Source organism: Cavia porcellus, unplaced genomic scaffold (assembly GCF_034190915.1).
Source record: "Cavia porcellus strain 051 isolate PalLab524CR breed Dunkin Hartley unplaced genomic scaffold, mCavPor4.1 scaffold_5, whole genome shotgun sequence".
Classification (NCBI taxonomy): Eukaryota; Metazoa; Chordata; class Mammalia; order Rodentia; family Caviidae; genus Cavia; species Cavia porcellus.
The window spans coordinates 59,753,792-59,772,712 of record NW_026947488.1 but is presented as its reverse complement, the minus strand read 5'-3'; the positions used below and the strand labels follow the sequence as shown (position 1 = coordinate 59,772,712).

Genomic DNA, 18,921 nt, shown 5'->3' with positions numbered 1-18,921 from the left:
GCAGAACTTTGTGACATAGAACATAAAGGAAACAACTGCAGGAACAGGACACATAGGATGGGTAAGTCTCAGCACAGGCATCACATTTGCACTAACAGATTTATGGGCACAGATGCAGGCAGACTGGCAGATCTGGTGGCAAAAAGATTAGGAAATTTTCTTTTAACTGTTTTTGTTTTCTCAATGAAATAAAAAGATCATTTGTAGATGCTAGAAAAAGATTATTTTTTCATGACTATTAGTTTACTATATCAATGTGATAAAAAAATTCATAATAATAATTAGAGGTTCCTGAAATGCATATATAATTATCTACCTGCCTTCTAGACGAGTCACCTCTGCTTGTAGGAGTTCTTCGCTCGTGTGGGTGAAATCTAACTGGTGAAGCACACTGCCTAAGTCCCCTTGCCCTTGAAAGCTGATCTTCCTTTCAGCCTGAAAGTCCTCCAGTGGTCTATAAACAGACACAAGATGATTAATACTGAAGACACTTATTCTGCAAACAAAAGCAATGAATAGGCAGTCACTTCCCATCCTGTCTATTCAGGGTGAGAACTCTTTGATACTCTACTTTCTCTCCTGCTTTACTAAAAGAACTGGGAGAGTAGAGTTAAAACTCTTTCCCAAAAAAGTCAACAGCAATTTATTCCTTTCTTAACTGGGTGTTGGCATGTTTTGCAAGGGAAAAGGCAAATCAATTTGTTGGCAATACCCGGTGCCATGTAAACTGAGGTTTCAAGTGTTTTTAAAAAGGCTAGCTCAATGGAGGACCACTAGTGATGATAAGTACTACTAACCTACTCTATCAAGGAAGAAAGGCTTTTCAGGAGTTCTACACACAATTCCTTTCATATCTCTAGTTTCAATAAGAGAGTAAAAATCTAAGTGATTCCTAACTTTCTAAATATCAAAATCTTTGTTAAGAATCCAAAATAAAGGGGAAAAAATCTAACCAAACAAACTTTTTAACATAAAAATCTCACAAATAAATCTCACAAATAAAAAGAGTAAGAAAATCCACAGTAGTATCAAACACAAAATTATGACTATGCAATATTAAAACTGCTACTTAATACTAAACTACCAAGTGGGTAAGATAAATAATATTCTAGATCAAATACACCTTATGGCATCTTCTGGGTGTTGGGTATGGGTGTCCTTCACTTGTAACTTCTTTTGCATTTTTGCTTCACGGATGAAATTTTCATGAGACTGAAGATTTGCCTTCAATTCTCTCTTTTCTTCCTGCAGAGTCTGCAAAACATTCAGGAAAAAAAAAATCAGGTATTATTAAAAATTTCCTTGTTTTCTTTTTCTCCAGAAGAACCTGCAAAATACTCTGCAAAAAAAGTCAGAGAGTATTACAATTTTTCTATCTCATTAAAAAAGAAAGCCAAGGACTCAGACTATAAGTTATACGACAGGCACAATATTAATACTGCTATCAGTAGCAGAACTATCAGCTACAAAAGAGAAGAAGCCTCAAACCTAGTTTGAGGTTAAGTATTAGCTCTTAAAACATACATTTCTCCAATTTCAGTAATGTTAAACACACCTCCAACAGTTTTTCAGATTCCCTTAATTTTTCCTCTTTTTGCTGCTGCTCCTGCAGAATAGATTTATTGGTTCCAATCAAATCATTGACTCTTATGTTAAGACGCTCTATTTCCAACTCATTGGCACAGATGGTGTCCTTGGCCCGCTCAAGCTTACTGCTCAGGTGCTGGATTTCTGACTGACTGGACAGCTCCACGGACTCTAATTTCTGTTTCCGATTGGTGAGCTGAGCCTAGAAAGACACAGGTTAACAACAGGTAGAAAGGGAAATACTAAAAGAATGATAAATGAGTAAGGAAGATTTGAATTTAACTTCTGTAAGAACATAGACCATTAGCTCACTAAAAAATACAATAAGTACCTTAAGAAAAGATAAGAAAGAACTGAGAAAGAAAAGAGATTTTGCTAAAGAACAGATGCTGCTTACCTACTAAAGAGGCAGGTCCCTTATATTACCTACTTATCACGAAGGAAACAGGAGATATAATGCATTATTCTAGTATAAGTCCAGAAACTAAAACTTACCAAGTCATCAAACTTCTTAAATTTGTAGCTCAAATTTCCATTCTCTTTCCATCTACAATACATTGCATGTAATTACTCTGTATTAATTACTCTTTTTTTCTGATACATTACCAACATGTATATTCAGGTTATTCAAACTGACCGCAAAATGCTCAAATGTGGAAAGGTGGAAGGATTATAGAATTTCACTGGTTGAAGAAAAATATGCTTTTAGGAGAGGACAGATTCAACATCAGTCCATAAACATTTTCTGAGCTAAAAAAGTGTAACCAAATATAGCACACCTCAAATTAGTTTATTTCAGTAATACTATTTCCTGAGGTACATACAAATAATGCTGCTTCAGCAACCATCTCATAGACCTTTAGTGTATGTATGTATTTATTTTGAAGAGAATAAGGAATCCCAGCACACATGGAAGCCTGGCAATGTCGCTCCCAGGAGGTAATACTAAGCCCCTCATCTGAAATCACCCGAGGGAGGTGATGGGAGGTAGCTGCTGGTACTAACTGGGCCACACCCAGTGACCTCCAAGCTGCTGGCAGGCCCTGAAATTGGTCCCCCAGCACTGAGCATGCTCCCGTTGAATCCCAGCACACAGGAAAGGCTTAGACTTCGCTCCCAGGCGATAGCACCACGCCCCGCGTCTGAAATCACCAGAGAACACCTGGGCGGTTCGGGAGGTCCCCAGGGGCCTGGCTGGGCCACGCCCAGCAAACTCTCAGAGGTTAGCAGTTGCCTGCCCTCTGCCCCAGGAGCCAAAAGTGGGCCAGGTGATTCCCAGAGCAGGGGGAAGCTCTGAAACATTGCTCCAAACCCAGAAATATAGGAAAATGCCTAAACGAAAGAGCAAAATGCAATCTCAAACTTCCAGCCCAACTCAGGCAAGCATAGGAGACATGCACACAGAAGAAAATATAAGCCATACGCCTGAAATTCCTGATATGATAACAATATAAAGAAAGGAAAGAAACAACTCCGGGAAGCTATAAAAGAACTCAAGTCAGAAATATACCCTTCCAGGGGGCCAAGGATTTAGCTCAGTGGCATAAGCGCCTGTGTGGCAAGCGCAAGATTGATCAAGTTTGATCCCCGGTACCAAAAAAAAAAAAAATAGTCTCCACATAAAAGAAGAAATGATAAATATAATGAAAGAAATACTGAACACATCTAAAGAAGACACAGTTGAAGAGAATAAGACCAAACAAAACAGAAGAGAGCCAATCAAAACAAAACAGTGAATATGACACAGGACTTCAAAATAAGACAAAACAAAACCATGAAAGCAGCACAGGACTTCAAAACTACACAACAGAAAATCAACAATAGCTAACATAATATATTTTGTTATCTTTGAAATATCTGCCCATACCATCCGAGATAATAAAATCAAACAAAGTGGGGCTGGGGATTTAGCTCAGCAGTGTAAGCGCCTGCCTTACAAGCAGGCAGTCGTGAGTTCGATCCCTGGTACGGATAAAAAGGAAAAAAGACAAATAAATAAATAAATTAATAAATAAATAAAATCAAACAAAGCAAAACAGTGAAAACACATGGCTTCAAAACAAGATAACAGGAAATTTTTTTAAAATTTTATTTAAGGAGAAAAAAAAAGCAGAGAAAGGGTACAAGTTATACAGATTTACAGAAAAAAAAATAAACAGTAGGAAATCACTAATTAATGGATTACATATTGTCATCTTAGAAATAATTGTTCAAGTCACAAAATTAAAGCTTGTAAAGTGGACATTCCAACAATGATACTGCAAACAGTTCTGTTCAATGATCCAATAAAACTCAGCGATACCATTTTCTATCTTATACACTTAAATATACATGCAGTTACATAATTTAGAGCACTTTCTCTTCCTCTCTTTTGTACAATGACTATTACACATTTTGGGTTTTATTGCTCCCATGGTTCTTATTACTTTTTTGGAAGAGAGTAAAACCAAATGTGATATAACAGAACAGGGTCGGTCAAATGAAAAGGGTGGACATAATAGATAATGTAAAAACATAATACAAGGTGATCAACAATGGTTTCCATAATGCCTCCCGCTATCTCTAATAGAATTGCCTATATCATTAGTTATAATAAAATTGAACAAAACAGTAAAGAACAAAACCGACAAAACCAAAACATTGGAGACATTGTAGGTCTTCAAAAGTAGATAAAAGTCAACGAGAATGGGCGTCATAATGAATCTCATTATCTTCACAGCTGTTGCCTAAACTTTCGAACCTGATACTATCCAGCAAAACAGAATAGGGGAACATCAGTCAAAAACAAGATGGTGAGAGTAATACAGGGCTTTAAATCGAGATAATGGAAAGTCAAAGTGGGTTACTATAATATATCCTGCTATTTTTATTTATTTTTCCCTTAATTAAAAGGATAAAAATAAAACAGTAAATAATGGAGTGGAGATTGAGATAAAAGAGGGCATAACAGCAAAACAGCGCAGATCAAAACATAACCATTTAAGCAGAATAGTGTTTCACCACCAGATAATCCTGACATAAAAGTAGTTACCATATTGTCTCTTTCCTTGAAATCCTTGAGTACAACTTCGTATACTGTAGCATTAAGTATATCAAAACAATGTAAAACCATTTAAGAGAATGACAGCATTACAGGGTATTTAGAATCGACCAACAGAAAATGAACAATGGTTTCTGTATAATCTCCTTGTCTTTAAAAGGTTTTTGCTTATACTATCGTACATAATAAAATCCAATAACATACAACCTATTTAGACCAATGGAGACAGAAAAACAAAAGCTTGATGAGACTTCAAAACAAGATGATACTAAATCAGTATTACCTATTAAGATGTCATTTTCTCCAAAATAGCTGTTCCTATCATCCAATCTTCTCTGCCTCATTTCTGTTGAGCTCTTTTTCTGTCAGTAGCTGCAGTTTGTCTTCTTCATTTTGTTCTCTGCTCCATTCGTTGTGGCCTCCCCGCCACTATTTCTGGATTCTTTGTATTTTTCTTTTTTTAGAATATCCTGCAATACTCTCTGTAGAGTTGAACTGGTGGTTGCAAATTCTCCCAGTTCCTCTTTATCCTGGAAGCACCTTGTTTTTCCATAATTTCCAGGGACAGTTGTGCAGGATATCTCAATCTTGGCTGTAGATTATTATCTTTCAAAGCTTGAATTATTTCCCCCACGCTCTTCGTGATTTGATGGTTTGTGCAGAGAAATCTGCTGTAATTCTGATGGGTGTTCCCTTGTAAGTGGTCTGTTTCTTGTCTCTGACAGCTTTTAATATTCTGTTCTTGTATTGAATTTCTGGAATTTTTATTATTATATGCCTGGGTGTTGCTCTGTTTGGGTTGTAGGTAGCTGGGGTCCTGTATGCCTCATACATCTGAGTATCTTTACCTTTTGCTAAATTAGGAAAATTCTCCTGGATTATTTCTGTGAGTAGCTTTTGTAGTTCATTTGTTTGTGTCCCTACTTCTTCTTTTATGTTCTTAATTCTTAAGTTATGGATCCTCTTATCATGTTCTTGTCTTTGTATTATTGCTGTTTGTTACCCAAATCGCGACTTCCAATGGCGCGGGCTCCAGCCTCCACACTGAGGCTTTTCTGTTCCTGTCCTAGCACCAGGACTGCATTCCAAGTTGGTTTCTCTCAGCCCAGTTCGTTCCTGAGTCAGCAGAGCATATCTCCACCGGCTTATGTCTCCTTACTCCGCACCCTTCCTGACTTCTGAGCCGAGTCTTTCAGAGAGCCTCCGTAGTTGCTGTTATCTGTCTGCCATGTTCTCCCGGAAGTCCAAGATAACAGGAAATTAACAATGGGTACACCTTCCTTCTTTAGATGCATTCCCCCTTTCACTTTCACAATATCCATTGTGCATATTGGATCCCAATATCTCCCTTAGTCTCTTATGCCAGGGAGACAGACAACATAGTGTTCATGCAAGTGACTCTGAACCATTTCACCCATGAGCATGATCTCAAGTTGCATCCAGGTTATCTTCCTTTATAGCTGAGTAGCTTTCCTGTGTATAAAAAATACCACACCTTTTTTATCCATTCTGTGGTTGATGAGCAAGCTATCCCTGCCTTTTCCTTATTCCCTGTCACACAGAACACTGTTTTCTCTCCTTTGACTCACTCTACGAATTCCCTTTTGAGTTAAATGTGTTTCTTGTATCAATCATATTGATAGATCCTTTCTCCCAATTCACTCCATATTTCTTTTTATTGGTGAATTGAGGCCATCTACATTGATGCTTATGGTCAACATGCACTGCCATGCTATTTTCCTGCTGTTGGTTGCCTCCTTTTCCCCTCCATTCAACTCTTTGCCATGCTTACTAATACCCCTCTGCCGCTATTCCTGGAACCATGGTCATTTTTCTCTCTCTCTCTCTCTCATGTCCTTTAGGATACTTCGTAGAGTTGGTTTGGTGGTCATGAATTCCTTCGGTTGTTTTTTGTCATGGAAGTGTTCTGTTTCTCCAATAATTTTGAAAGAGTATATCAATCTGGGCTGCAAGTTGTTTTCTTTCAGGACTTGAAACACTTCACTCCAGCCTCTTCTTAACTTGATGGTCTGTGTTGAGAAGTCTGCTGTGATTCTGATGGGTTTTCCTATATAGGTGATCTGTTTCTTTTCTCAAACAGCCTTTAATACTCTGTTCTGGCGATGAATTTCTAGGATCTTGATTATTACATGTCTGGGTGTAGATTTATTTTGGTAATGGCTAGCTGGAGTTCTATATGCCTCATTACCTGTATGTCAGGTCTTTTTCTCATGGTTAGGAAGTTTTCTCCTATTACTTCTGTAAACAGTCTTATTTGTGTTGGTCCCTACTTTTTCACTGACACCTATCACTCTTAAATTATTTTTCTTTGCATCACCTTGCAGCTATTAATTTATTTCCTAGTTTCTTGTTATTTTTAAGAGATCTTTCCTTTCACAGTCATGTGCTGTAAACCTGTCTTCAAGGTCTGAAAGTTTATCTTCAGTTTTTTTCAAGTGATTTTGTCAGCTTTTAATGGAGTTTTTAATTTCCTGGATATTTGAGTCTTTTTCATGTATTCTGTATCTCTCTTATATTGTTCATTCAAAATTTCTTTCATTTTCCTTGCTCCTCCTCTTTTTTATCCATGTCTTCTTTAGATATGCTCAGAAATTTTTTTATTATGCTTTTCATTTCTTTTACCTGAGATACCATTTCTGATCTGATTTCTTTGATAGTCTCATGAAGTTGTTTCTTTACTTCAGTTGCCATCATTTCAGAAACTTCAGGTGTGTGACTTCTGATCTCTTCCATGTTTACATTTACTGGACTTGGCGTGCATGTGTGGAGGCCAGAGACTGTCTTTTACTTCTCCATCTTGACATTTTCCTGGGTTCTTCCAGGCAAGCCGATTATGGGGTCCCAGGTACTTTCCATGTTGGCTGTCTGCCCACAGTGTAGGGGAATGGATCAAGCACCTGGTTTCTCCTATGCTAGGTTCCCAGGGCAGCGTTGGGGTACAGGACTGGATTCTTCAGACATGCGCAGGTACTCTGAGACTCCCCTGATGCTGGCAGGTGCATGACAGTTTGGCTGGCTGGTTCTCCCCACCAGAACTGGTTACTGGTCCCTGATGGCTGTTGGCAGGTTCATAGGTGTATCTGTGTTCAGTTTCTTCTTCTAGCATTGACAGTTCTGTGTTAATGTCTGTGTTGTATTCCAGAGATGTGTTGGGTATGGCATTTGTATGCGGCTGTTGTCCTGGGTCTTACAGTTCCCTTCAATATTATATTCTTACAGCTGACCCACCCTCTGGGATGCAATGAGTGAGGCCCAGATCACAAATTCACTGACTTCAAACAGGTCCACCCTCCAGGATGATATGGAGAGGCACAGAGCTCAGCCTCACTGTCCTCCAGGCAGCCTGCCCTCTGGGATGGAATGGAGGGGCACAGAGTGCGTAATTACCCCCTGTAGTGTATTTAATGGCCTAACCTTTAGTCATTGTATTCTAACGAAACTTTTTCTGGCTCTCAAATTTCTATTTTTCACAGTTTGAAGCTTGTTATTTTTCTTTTTGAGACAAGGTCTCACTAGCTAGTCCAGACTGGCCTTGAATTCGTTATTTAGCCCAAGCTGGTCTCAAAATTTGGCCTCTAGGTACAGGGACTACAGGTATGCACCAGCAAGTTTTAATTTCATCCAAATTGGCTCTTCATCACACTGCAGACAGATAAAAATCATCTGTTAAAGTAAACTTCCTTCATTTTGATTACATTTCTTAAATATCTGGCATCAAGAGGTATCTCAAATATTTCTGAAGGTAAAGAAAGACAATTTTGGGCCGGGCATATAGCTCAGCAGCAAAGCACCTGTCTGGCAAACCCAAGGTCTTGAGTTTGATCCATGGTACAAAAAAGACAGTTTTATTTTACAAATAAAAGTGGCAAGTGGAAAGTGGAAATGTCTCTAAGAAATCTGGTACAGATCTGAAGATTTCACTATATAAGGCATAGGAAAAAAACTTACTCTGGTGACAAAAAGTAGATGCTTAAAAATGTCTATAAGTCACAAAAAGGGTAGCAGTACAGAGGCACTAGTTTGTATAAATTCTGAAACAAAGTAAATTAAAAGAGCCAAAAAAAATTTTATTACACCCTTACAATAGTGTGAAAGAAGAGTCAGCATAGGTTTAGATTCACCAGAATAACTGCTAACCATGCATTGTTTCCAAACTATTAAATACAAACTTTTTTCCCAGAGGAAATCTTATACAGAAATCTACGCAAAATGAATAAATGCAGAGAATGGGTGAGGATGGGAGGGAGAAAGGGGCTGGAGTCTAGCTTGCTAAAAACCTCCCTTTCACTGGCCAGCAGCCCTGGCATTTGGAAAACACAGCTGGAAAGCCACTATACAGTGAGCGCTCAGGACAAAAGGCAACACAGATGCAAAAACACACTGTAACAGCTATACAACACTACTGAGTTCAAACTGGTGATCTGAGAGTAAATAATGGTGAAGTTATAGATATAGCATAATTAAACTATATAGTACAGCCAATTAGTCTATATTTGCTACTCAACAATTAATCAACTGCTCAGTTTTAAAGATACAACATATCCTTTAATATATAAGCCATGTAAAAAAAGTGTTTTTAATCACTTTAAATACAAATTTTAAACTTCTACTAACTAGAATTAATATGCTAAGTCTACAATATCCAATGTGACAGTCACTGTCAAGTGGGGCTGCTGAGCACCTGAAATGTGGCTGGTCTGAACAGAGATGTCATCTAAGTCTTAAAATACATGTGTTTCAAAGACTCAGATAAAAAAATTTTAAGGAAATATTGTAGTATTTTTTATACCTGAGTTAAATATATTACTGAAATCAATTTCACCTTTTTTACTTTTTTAATGTGATACCTAGAAAATTTTAAATTACATTACTAACATACTAATTTCAAGAAAACTTCTTCCAATATTAAGAAATTCAGAATTCATAATATAACCACCTACAAAAATGATTACTTTTCTTAATATCTGGCATTAGAATTAAGATTAATACATTTTTAAATCTTATAGTTTTTTTCAAACTAAGAACTACTACTAATTCTTTGAATCATAAATTTCATGGTAACCTAATATTTAGCATTTTAACTACTCTATTTAAGTAAATAGAATTATTTAGGCCAGGCATGGTGGAGCACACCTATAATCCCAGCATTCGAGAGGCTGAGGTAGGAGAATTATCATGAATTCAAGGACAGCCAAACTACACAGTAAGTTCAAGGCCAGCCTGAACTACATATGGAGATCCTGGAGAGAAAGAGAGAGAGAGAGAGAGAGATTTAAAAACACAAATCACAAAAAAAGTACAAAACCACCCAAAAGGCAATGCACATTAAGGACATGAAAGAGAAACACATTACAGGCTTATAGGTACAAACTAGCAGTGGCCAGAGGCCTGCCTTCATATCAGGATCCCTTGAAAAACAAAGCTTTTGTTGCTCCCTGTCATCTTGCCTAACAATCTCACTCTCTAGAGAAGTCAATTCCTTGAACCACCAGAAAGTACATATCACAAAGTCAGAAAAAAAAAATGAACTCAATGCCAATCCTCAACCACTTCCCTACTGCCTCGTACTTTAATTGCCACTAATCCCATTCATTTATCATTCTATACGAATTTTAGAACCATTCTTACCAAATCCTCAAAGTGGAATAGTCAATAAATTATATGGATAGTTATTTGAAGAACAAATTTATGTTGCTATCAAATATCTGCTATCAAAGTATTAAAGAATATGTATTTTTAAACATATCTTTAAAAAGGTATTAACATGTTTGCAGCACAGTCATCTTGGAGAGTAGGTACATGTACATAATACAACATGGTTCTTTTTTTTTAAATTCTCTTCTTACCCTCCTGCCTCCTTTCTCCTTCTCTAAATATCCTTTAAACACATACTTATTAAAAATTAGCATTAAAAGAAATCTTAGCCTTGGTTAAGGTAAGATTTTATAACATGAAAGATAGAAATCTAAAGAAAACATTGATAGAAACAATTTTAGGTAACTGTTTACAAAACAATTGTATAACTATAAGAACTACTTGGCACAATAAACATAAATTGGGTAAAATACACATAACTGCAACAAAACAGCAAAGGGTTCATGGTTCATATAAATGTCTGAAAATTTCTTTCAAAATAGTAATAAACATCCTAAAAGAAAAAAGAGCAAAGGATACAAACAATTGAGAAAAGAATGAAAGTAGCTAAAAATACAGAAAAACGCTCAACCTCATTCATAATTAAAAACTGCAAATTAAATAACACTGTATTTTTCACTTCCAAGACTGGCAAAGACAAGCTTAAAAGTGGAATGAGTCAAAAGAAACAAAAGTGCCCAGTGTTGGCAGTGAAACAATGAATATTCTCATATATTACTGGAGAAGTCTTTATCAGTCCATTTGGAGAACATGTTAAAATTTTAAAGATTGTACAATTACTCTAATGCAACAATTTCACTAGGACCATTTGTTAAGAAAACAAATGAACAGGCTGGGGATTTAGCTCAGCTGCATAAGCGCCTGCCTTGCAAGCTCACGGTTATTAGTTCAATCCCCAGTACCGATAAAAAAACAAAAAAAGAAAACAAATGAACGAATACCCCTAGTGTCAATATAAAAATGTTCATCTAAGCACTATTTCTAACAAGTGAAAAACAGAAAACCAAATGTTCTACAATAAGGGATTGGTTCACAAGTTATGATAAACTTAGTGGCAGAGTACACTTATATACAATCATTACAGCCACACATTTGTTGACATATATCATATTTAAACAGGAAAAATTAGGGATGGGGATTTAGCTTAGTGGCATAAGCGCCTGCCTGGCAAGTGCAAGGTCGTGAGTTCAATCCCCGGAACCAAAAAAAAAATAATAATAATAAACAGGAAAAATTTTAAAACAGTGAAAAATTAAACATACTGTGTTAGCTGGGCATGGTGGTGCATACACCTGTAATACCAGCACTTGGGAAGCTGAATCAGGGGCATCACTGAGAGTTCAAGGCCAGCCTAAGCTACAACGTTAGTTCAAGGTCAGCCTGAACTACATAGCAAACACTTGTCTCAAAAAGACAAAAAAAATTCACAGTAAGCAAGTACTCAATATATTTTTTAATTATGTTTCATGGAAAATTTCAAACATTTATAGATACAAAGAGAATAACATGATGCACCTTTTTCATCATCAGCTTTTAAGAATATCAACATTTTGATATTCTTAATATTTTTGAAAGTTTGCAACTACTTCTTCCCTCCTATAAATAGTACAGTTTAATTCCTACTAAATGTACATGAAGTAATGTACATTATATATAAGCACAGAAGAAAAAAAATAGAAGAAATTTGCACCAAAATGTTAATGATAGTAAATTTCTGAAGATGAAATTATGGATGACTTCATTTGTCATTTTACCTGTATTTTCTCATTCATCTAAAATGAACGTGATTTATGTAATTTTACCACCTATGAGAACTCAAGTAAATATAGGAATCAATGAATGAGAAGTTATTTTAGTTCTACCTTTAGATGTTAAAAAATCCAAGAAAAATAATTTAAACCAAGTAATTTTTTTGATGAGAGAGATGGTATGCTGTTATTTATGCATCCAATCTCTCAGGTTTTCTACTGATTTTTCTAGTGGTGACCCACATATTAAGCAAACACAATGACTCAACTTCTCTGGATTCTGACTCAGAAAAGACAATTTTTTTAGGTAATGAGAAATGTGAACAAACTACATATTTAATTATATTAACAAATTATTATTTATACTGTTTTATGATTCTTATATATAATAATTGTTGTTTAGTGCTATAATTTGTTAGGAAATAAAATGACTGCTGTGATTTGCTTTGTAGTATTTTAGCCAAAAATAAAAAGTATAGAATAGTACAGCATTTTAGTTCTGCAAGATGAAAAAGTTCCAGAGATCTATTGTACAACAATTACACATAATTAACACTAATGTTTGTACAGGTTATATTTAAACATAGCTTAGGTGGCAAGTTGTTATGTTTTTACCACAATAAAAAAAGAAAGTTTAGCAAGATGATGATCACTACTAATGCCAGATAATGGGTATACAAACGTTTTGTAAACGCTTACCAAAAAATGATGCATCATATAGCTTTGGTACACAGGCAGAGAACAATTTAATTTTGTATAATTTGCCAAGAGAAAAAGAAAAATATAGTACATTTACAAGTAACTTTTCTATTTTTGTAAAGAAGCAGGTAGTTTTAATTCAAACAAAACTATCAGAAGATTAATTCAAATACCCTTAATATGGAAACCAGATGTTGACTCACTTTTTTTTTTTTTTTTGGTACCAGGGATCGAACTCACAACTGCCTGCTTGCAAGGCAGGTGCTTATGCCATTGAGCTAAATCCCCAGCCCCTCAGATGTTAACTCTTTAAAGTCTTCATATTTTAGTTCTAGTTGTCCCATCTTCTCTAACAGTGAAGCTTCAATTTTATGGCTGATAATCACAATAGTAATTTACATAGTGCTTAGTTATTTAGGTCAAAAACTACTGGTCTAAAAATATTAAGATTTTATTTTCCTACTCTGGTTGCATATCTTTCTACAGCCTAAAAAATTTTTTTTCTTGAGGTTGTGGAGCGACTCCACCATTCTCAGTGGAGTCACGCACAGTAGAGCTATTCTTGGTAGTCTACGAGATAATTGATATTTTAGGGGAACATATAAAAATCCAATACATTATTAAGGATTAAGAAAGCAAATAAACTGAGACTGTTTAAAAAAACAAAATTTTCTATCTAGCTCTCTTAATTTATTGTCTGTTCTCTCATTTTATAAGCTATCCATAACTTTGCTGAATGATGATATATGAAACAAATAACATTGGTAAATGGATGCAACTTGAGACTATACTCATAAGTGAAATAAATCAAACACACATGTATAAACATATTGTCGGGACTGGGGATTTAGCTCAGTGGCATAAGCACCTGCCTTGCAAGCAGGCGGTCGTGAGTTCGATCCCTGGTACCAATAAAAATGAAAAGGATCAAAAAAATAAATAAATAAATAAACATATTGTCTCATTAGTGTGAGAAGCTGAAACAAACAACATATGTTTGTACATATGTATATAAAGAAGATAGGTAAGATAGTTATACTACTGATTTCTCTGAGTTCACTGAAGAGAAAGATTTGTGTTGATATTGTTTGGAAAACTGAATGCAGATATCTTGTATTCTAGGTGGATGATTTGGGGAAGATAATGCACGATGTATGTATCACTGTTGCCCCCTTATTGACTTGTTTTGAAACAAGTTCTTTTCTTTTCTGTTTTCTCTTTGAAATAAAATGGATTTGAAAAAATAAAATAAAATAAATAACATGTACCAACTATCTAAAAGAAGCACTGAGGCAGGTCTAAGGTATAATAGATAAATATCACAAATATTTATTTTCCTCTATTCATTTTCTTGTATGTTCCTGATTTTAACTGAAAAAGCAAAGGAGATACATGTGTCCTAAGAAGCTATTCCTAAATTAATTATCTATTTTTTTTTTTGTTGAAGTCATTAATTCTTCACAAAAGTTTCTCCCACTGTTCTAAAAAAGCGTTCCACATCTACAAAGACCCCACTTTTAGCCAGGGTGCACACCTTGCAATGTGATTTTCTAAGCATCATGTCCTAACAAGCAGACCAACTCAGCCAACGTCCCCTAGCCATTAGAGAAATGGAGCATGGACAGGAGAGCCAAAAAACCCAGTCTCAGAAAATGCAAGACACAAAAGACAGGGAGAAGACGGATGAAAAGTGAACAGGGAGGAAAAGAAAACAAGAGATCAAAATTGGGAGAGCTGGGGACCAGGAATGTAGCTTAGCGGTACAGAGCTTGCCTGGCAAGTGTGAGGTCCTAAATTCGATTCCCAGTACAAAAAAAAAAAATTTGGGAGAGTGAACATTCAGAAGAAAGTCAAGCAGGCATGAGAACAGAGGAAGAAAGGATAGAGACACCTGCACATGTCCAGTTACTAAAGAGGTAAGCCGGTAAGTAGAGTAGCATGGGCTCAATGTATAAGAAAAAGAGCAGGGTTAGCAGAGAGAAGCTGGAATGATGCAATGGCATCAAAAACTTGCATTACAGTAGTCAAGATTTAATTACAATGTTAACATGTCACAAGCCTACCTGAATTATCTCTGATTGTTCAGCCAGAGCCTTCCTTTGTGCCTCCAGAGAAGATACTTGTTGCTGATAAATCAAGCGCTGCTTCTCCCAGTCCAGTGATTTCTGACGATATTCCTAAGGAGGCAATTAAATTACTTAACTTCTAAGTGTTTCTCCTCACTGTCACTACTTCCCAGCTTCCCTTTGCCTTTAATTTCCCCCACTTCCCAGGGTATACGCACACCTTTCTCCACAGCAGGATCCCCATTACTCACTTAGCTGACAGACTGCACAATAACACGAAGTTCCACTCACACTGTGCCCTGGATAGCTGACTTTCTAAATTTAACACCCTAAGCACTGGGTTTGTGATTATCTTCACAGATTTGCTGCCACCTAAGGGTTGCTGTCATTTTCCAGTGATTTTTCAGAAAACTGTTGCTATGATAATTAACATTCAAAATATGATTACACAGAGCCCTTGCAATTGATATCTACACTCAGGAATTGAACAGATTCAAATAAAATTTCAGGTAAGTCCCATGGTGGCATAATTCTTATTTTTCAGTATGTAAAACTCAAGAACCAAATACAGTAGATGCAGACAGCACAATATGCTTTAAGAGTCACATTTTTACAACCTCAATACAATTGCAAATAGAGAAGTGTGTGATACATTTTAACAGCTATTTGTAACCCAAAGCCAAAAACTGTTTTGAACTCAAAATTAATGATGGATCAACAGAAACTTCAAATTACAAACCAAGAAAATAAACGCAGAATTTATGAAAAGGGGGATAAATCAAAGAGCAAAGAAATCTAACGTATCACTGTCCTCTAGAACCTTCAATTCTAGATTCTAATTCTCCATATAACTGTGGATAGCCGGATTTCTCACATCACTCATCATTCCTTCATTCCTACTATACATGCCAGTACTAACTTAAGTGCTGGGGTCACAGTATTTAACAAAATACGCAAAAATTTTAGGCCCACTCAACTTAAACAGACAACATATTCATTGTACAGTATGTTAAAAGGTAATGCATGTTTTAGAGATAAAACATGGAATGTGCTCAGTGGAGAGCAGTACATTTTAACAACAGCCAGACTGAGCAAATAACATTTACTAAGTAAACACTTAGGGAGATGGAGACAGACCTGTACTACTGCAGAGACAGGGAGTAACTCTAAAGTGGGAATACTGGTTAAAGATAAGCAAAGAAGCTGGGATGACTGGAATGGAGACACCATCCCCTGAAACAGGAACTGGTGCTGGGATATGGGAAAGAGAAAGCAAAGCCCTTTACTTTGGATATATTAAGATTTACACCTTTAGACTGTCCACTATTGTGGAGATGGGAAATAGGCAGTTAGTTTGAAACAAAGAAAAAAGACCACAGCTGGATATATGAAGGATCTAAATTCAAAAAGGCAAGAAACCAAGGGAAATTGAGACAGTAGCTAAAAAGAAGAATGAGGAAAATTCAGCTTTCTGCAAAGTCAAGTCAAGTAAGTGTTTTAAGGAAAGAAAAAAACTGTATCCCAAGCTGCAGATACCAGTAGAAAGACAAAAACCAGCTTCTACTATTTCAGGAATAGAGAAGTCATTGGTGACCAACATGCAAATAGCTTCTATAAAACAACAGGGAAAAAGAAACTAGTGATAAATATGGATGCCTAAAGTATTTTAGATAAAACAAGGAAAGGAGAAAGTTAGAGCAGAAGGGGAGGCTGTCAAGAAAGGGTATTTAAGATGAAAGAAATATGGATGCTTGTAGAAAATATTTAGTTGGAAAACAAAAATTAAGCATGCAGAGAAGGGAAATTGCTAGGGCAATACCTTTTTTTTTTTTTTGGTACCAGGAATCAAACTCACAATTGCACACTTGCAAGGCAGGTGCTTATGCCACTGAGCTAAATCCCTGGCCCTTGGATACAGGAGGTATTGGAAGGCAGGACATATGGACACACATATAGTCAGGGAAGTAGCCACAGTATTGGAACTCCGAACAGAAAAGAATATATCACCTGAAGGCAACAAATGTTGAAAGTTTGAGGAGAAAAAAAGAGAAGAGTCATGGTAGAAAGTGGAAAGTGTGCAAGTGAGAGGAAATGCAGTAGGATTCTGGGTCGCAAAAGGAATCACAATGTGGAAGGTAGACAGCGGGCAGGAAGGTGAACTAACTGGAATTGTGATTTTGCCAAGCAAATATGATGAAGCAAGAAAGAGGCACGGAGATATAGGGAATGTAAGGAATATGACTTTGGAGACTGAGCTGAGTGTAGACTGGAAAGAGAGAACAAAGCAGATATGGATTAGTGAAAAGGTGCCAGAATTCAATCATTTTTAAAAGGGATGGTTAATGATTACTGAGTATCAAAGGCCTAGATGGAAGCTAAAAAGATTGAAGTGATACCCAAAAGATACTTACAAATGACATTTTAGAGGGCTTGCAAATACTGCTAAAGATAAGATACAGAGTGGACAAGGGATATAACTCAGTGGCACAGCACCTGCCTGGTGTGAGGTCCCAAGTTCGATTTCCAGTACAAAAAAAGAAAAAAGACAAGTCATAAGGAATAAAAAGGGGAAAATCAGATGAGACTGGAGGAATCCAAAATATATATGGAAGAAAGGATTCACAAAAACCCAAAGTCCAGAGTAACAGAAGCCTCATTCCTATGGATACTGAAATTCTCAAGAGTTATGAGAAGAGTAATAATGGAGAGAATTGGGAGCTGAGAGTGGAAAGCTAAGAGCCAGGGAAGTAACCCAAGGATCAGGAGATGACTTTGGTTGTATGCACATAGGCTGATGATGTCAAAATTAAAGTTCAGGTTTTTGAGGAAAACAGAGCACGGTCTGGAAGTGGCAATGAGAAGCGAGATGGATATAAGGGGTTTGGCAGGGAAAAAAAGTATCAATGCAGAGGGCTAGAGAGGAAGCAGTATCGATTATCCTCTCATCCTAAGTTCTTCAAATGTATAAAAATATTGGGATGTAAAACAAAACTAAAAATAGAAATTTTACTTCTAGATAGTAACAATACAATAGCATTTGAGTGGGACAGGTGACTCAGAGTAGAAAAATTATAAGTAGTCACACAAAGCTGTTAAACAATGCTTCTTAAATTAAAATTAGTTAGGAGAATAGGATAAAATGCAAATTTCTAGGTCTCATTCCATAGTACTGGACCAAAATCTCAGAGCCTAAAGGCATCCTAGGTAATTGCTATGTACAGTGAAGAACTAATGGGATGACAGAGGAGAGCAATGGAATCAGGGTGCAAAGGGTGGCACTTCTGTAGTGGTACCCCTTCATCTGTCCTTGGCAGTGTTGACTTACCACTGTAAGTCCTCCAGGAGTCACTCAATAAAAACAAGATCAGCAACAAGAGAGGCGAATCCTCTTTCTAACTCAGCTTGTTCTATCTTACTCAAGAAAGAATGGCTATCATCAAAGAAATCAAATAATAACAAGTACTGGTCACTCTGTGAAGGAAAAGGAACCCTTCTACATTGTTGGTAGGAATGTAAACTAGTATGACTACTAGGGAAATTCAGTGTGGAGATTCTTCAAAAAAACTAAAACTAGACATTCCATTTGACTTAACTATTCCCTATCTAGGTATCTTCCCAAAAGATATCATAGTACAGCGATACATATATACCTATGTTTATAGCAGCACACCTCATAATAGCTAAATCTTGGAACTGCCCAGTATGCCCATCAACAGGTGGATGGATAAAGAAAATGTGGTATATATACACACAATGGAGTACTAATCTGCTACAAGAGATAAATTTGAGTCATTTGTGGAAAATGGGTGCAACTTGAGACCATAATGTTAAATGAAATAAATCAGACACAGAAGGTTAAATATCACATGGCTTCTCTTATACAAAAAAGAGCAAAATAAAAACTAGTAGGAAACAGCAAATTAGCTGTTTTGCAAATAGGAAGGGGATTAAAAGAGGGAGGAGAGAGAAGGGAAGAGATGTAAAGTGAATTAAAATGTTTCATGTACATGTGCCAACTTCCCACAATGAATGCAATCATTACATACTGCACACATATACTAATAAAAATAATTTCTTTAGGGGCTGGGGATTTAGCTCAGCGGCA

The 18,921-nt window shown here is 36.4% G+C and overlaps 1 protein-coding gene across 16 annotated transcripts in view; it reads right to left on the bottom strand.

Moving 5' to 3' along the window:
* The window catches only part of Cep63 (centrosomal protein 63), a 60,240-nt gene that overhangs the window by 12,797 nt on the left and 28,522 nt on the right, over positions 1-18,921 (bottom strand). For 11 of the 16 annotated variants that reach the window (XM_013159915.3, XM_063249032.1, XM_063249031.1 and 8 more), the window contains 4 exons: positions 14,814-14,927; positions 1,556-1,789; positions 1,124-1,254; positions 317-454 (listed from right to left, as the gene is read on the bottom strand). In XM_013159915.3, the coding sequence (XP_013015369.2) occupies positions 317-454; positions 1,124-1,254; positions 1,556-1,789; positions 14,814-14,927 (617 nt within the window). Of the gene's footprint in view, positions 1-316; positions 457-1,123; positions 1,255-1,555; positions 1,790-14,813; positions 14,928-18,921 lie in introns of those variants that run through there. The other 5 variants (XM_063249028.1, XM_063249034.1, XM_063249035.1 and 2 more) reach the window with 3 other exon arrangements.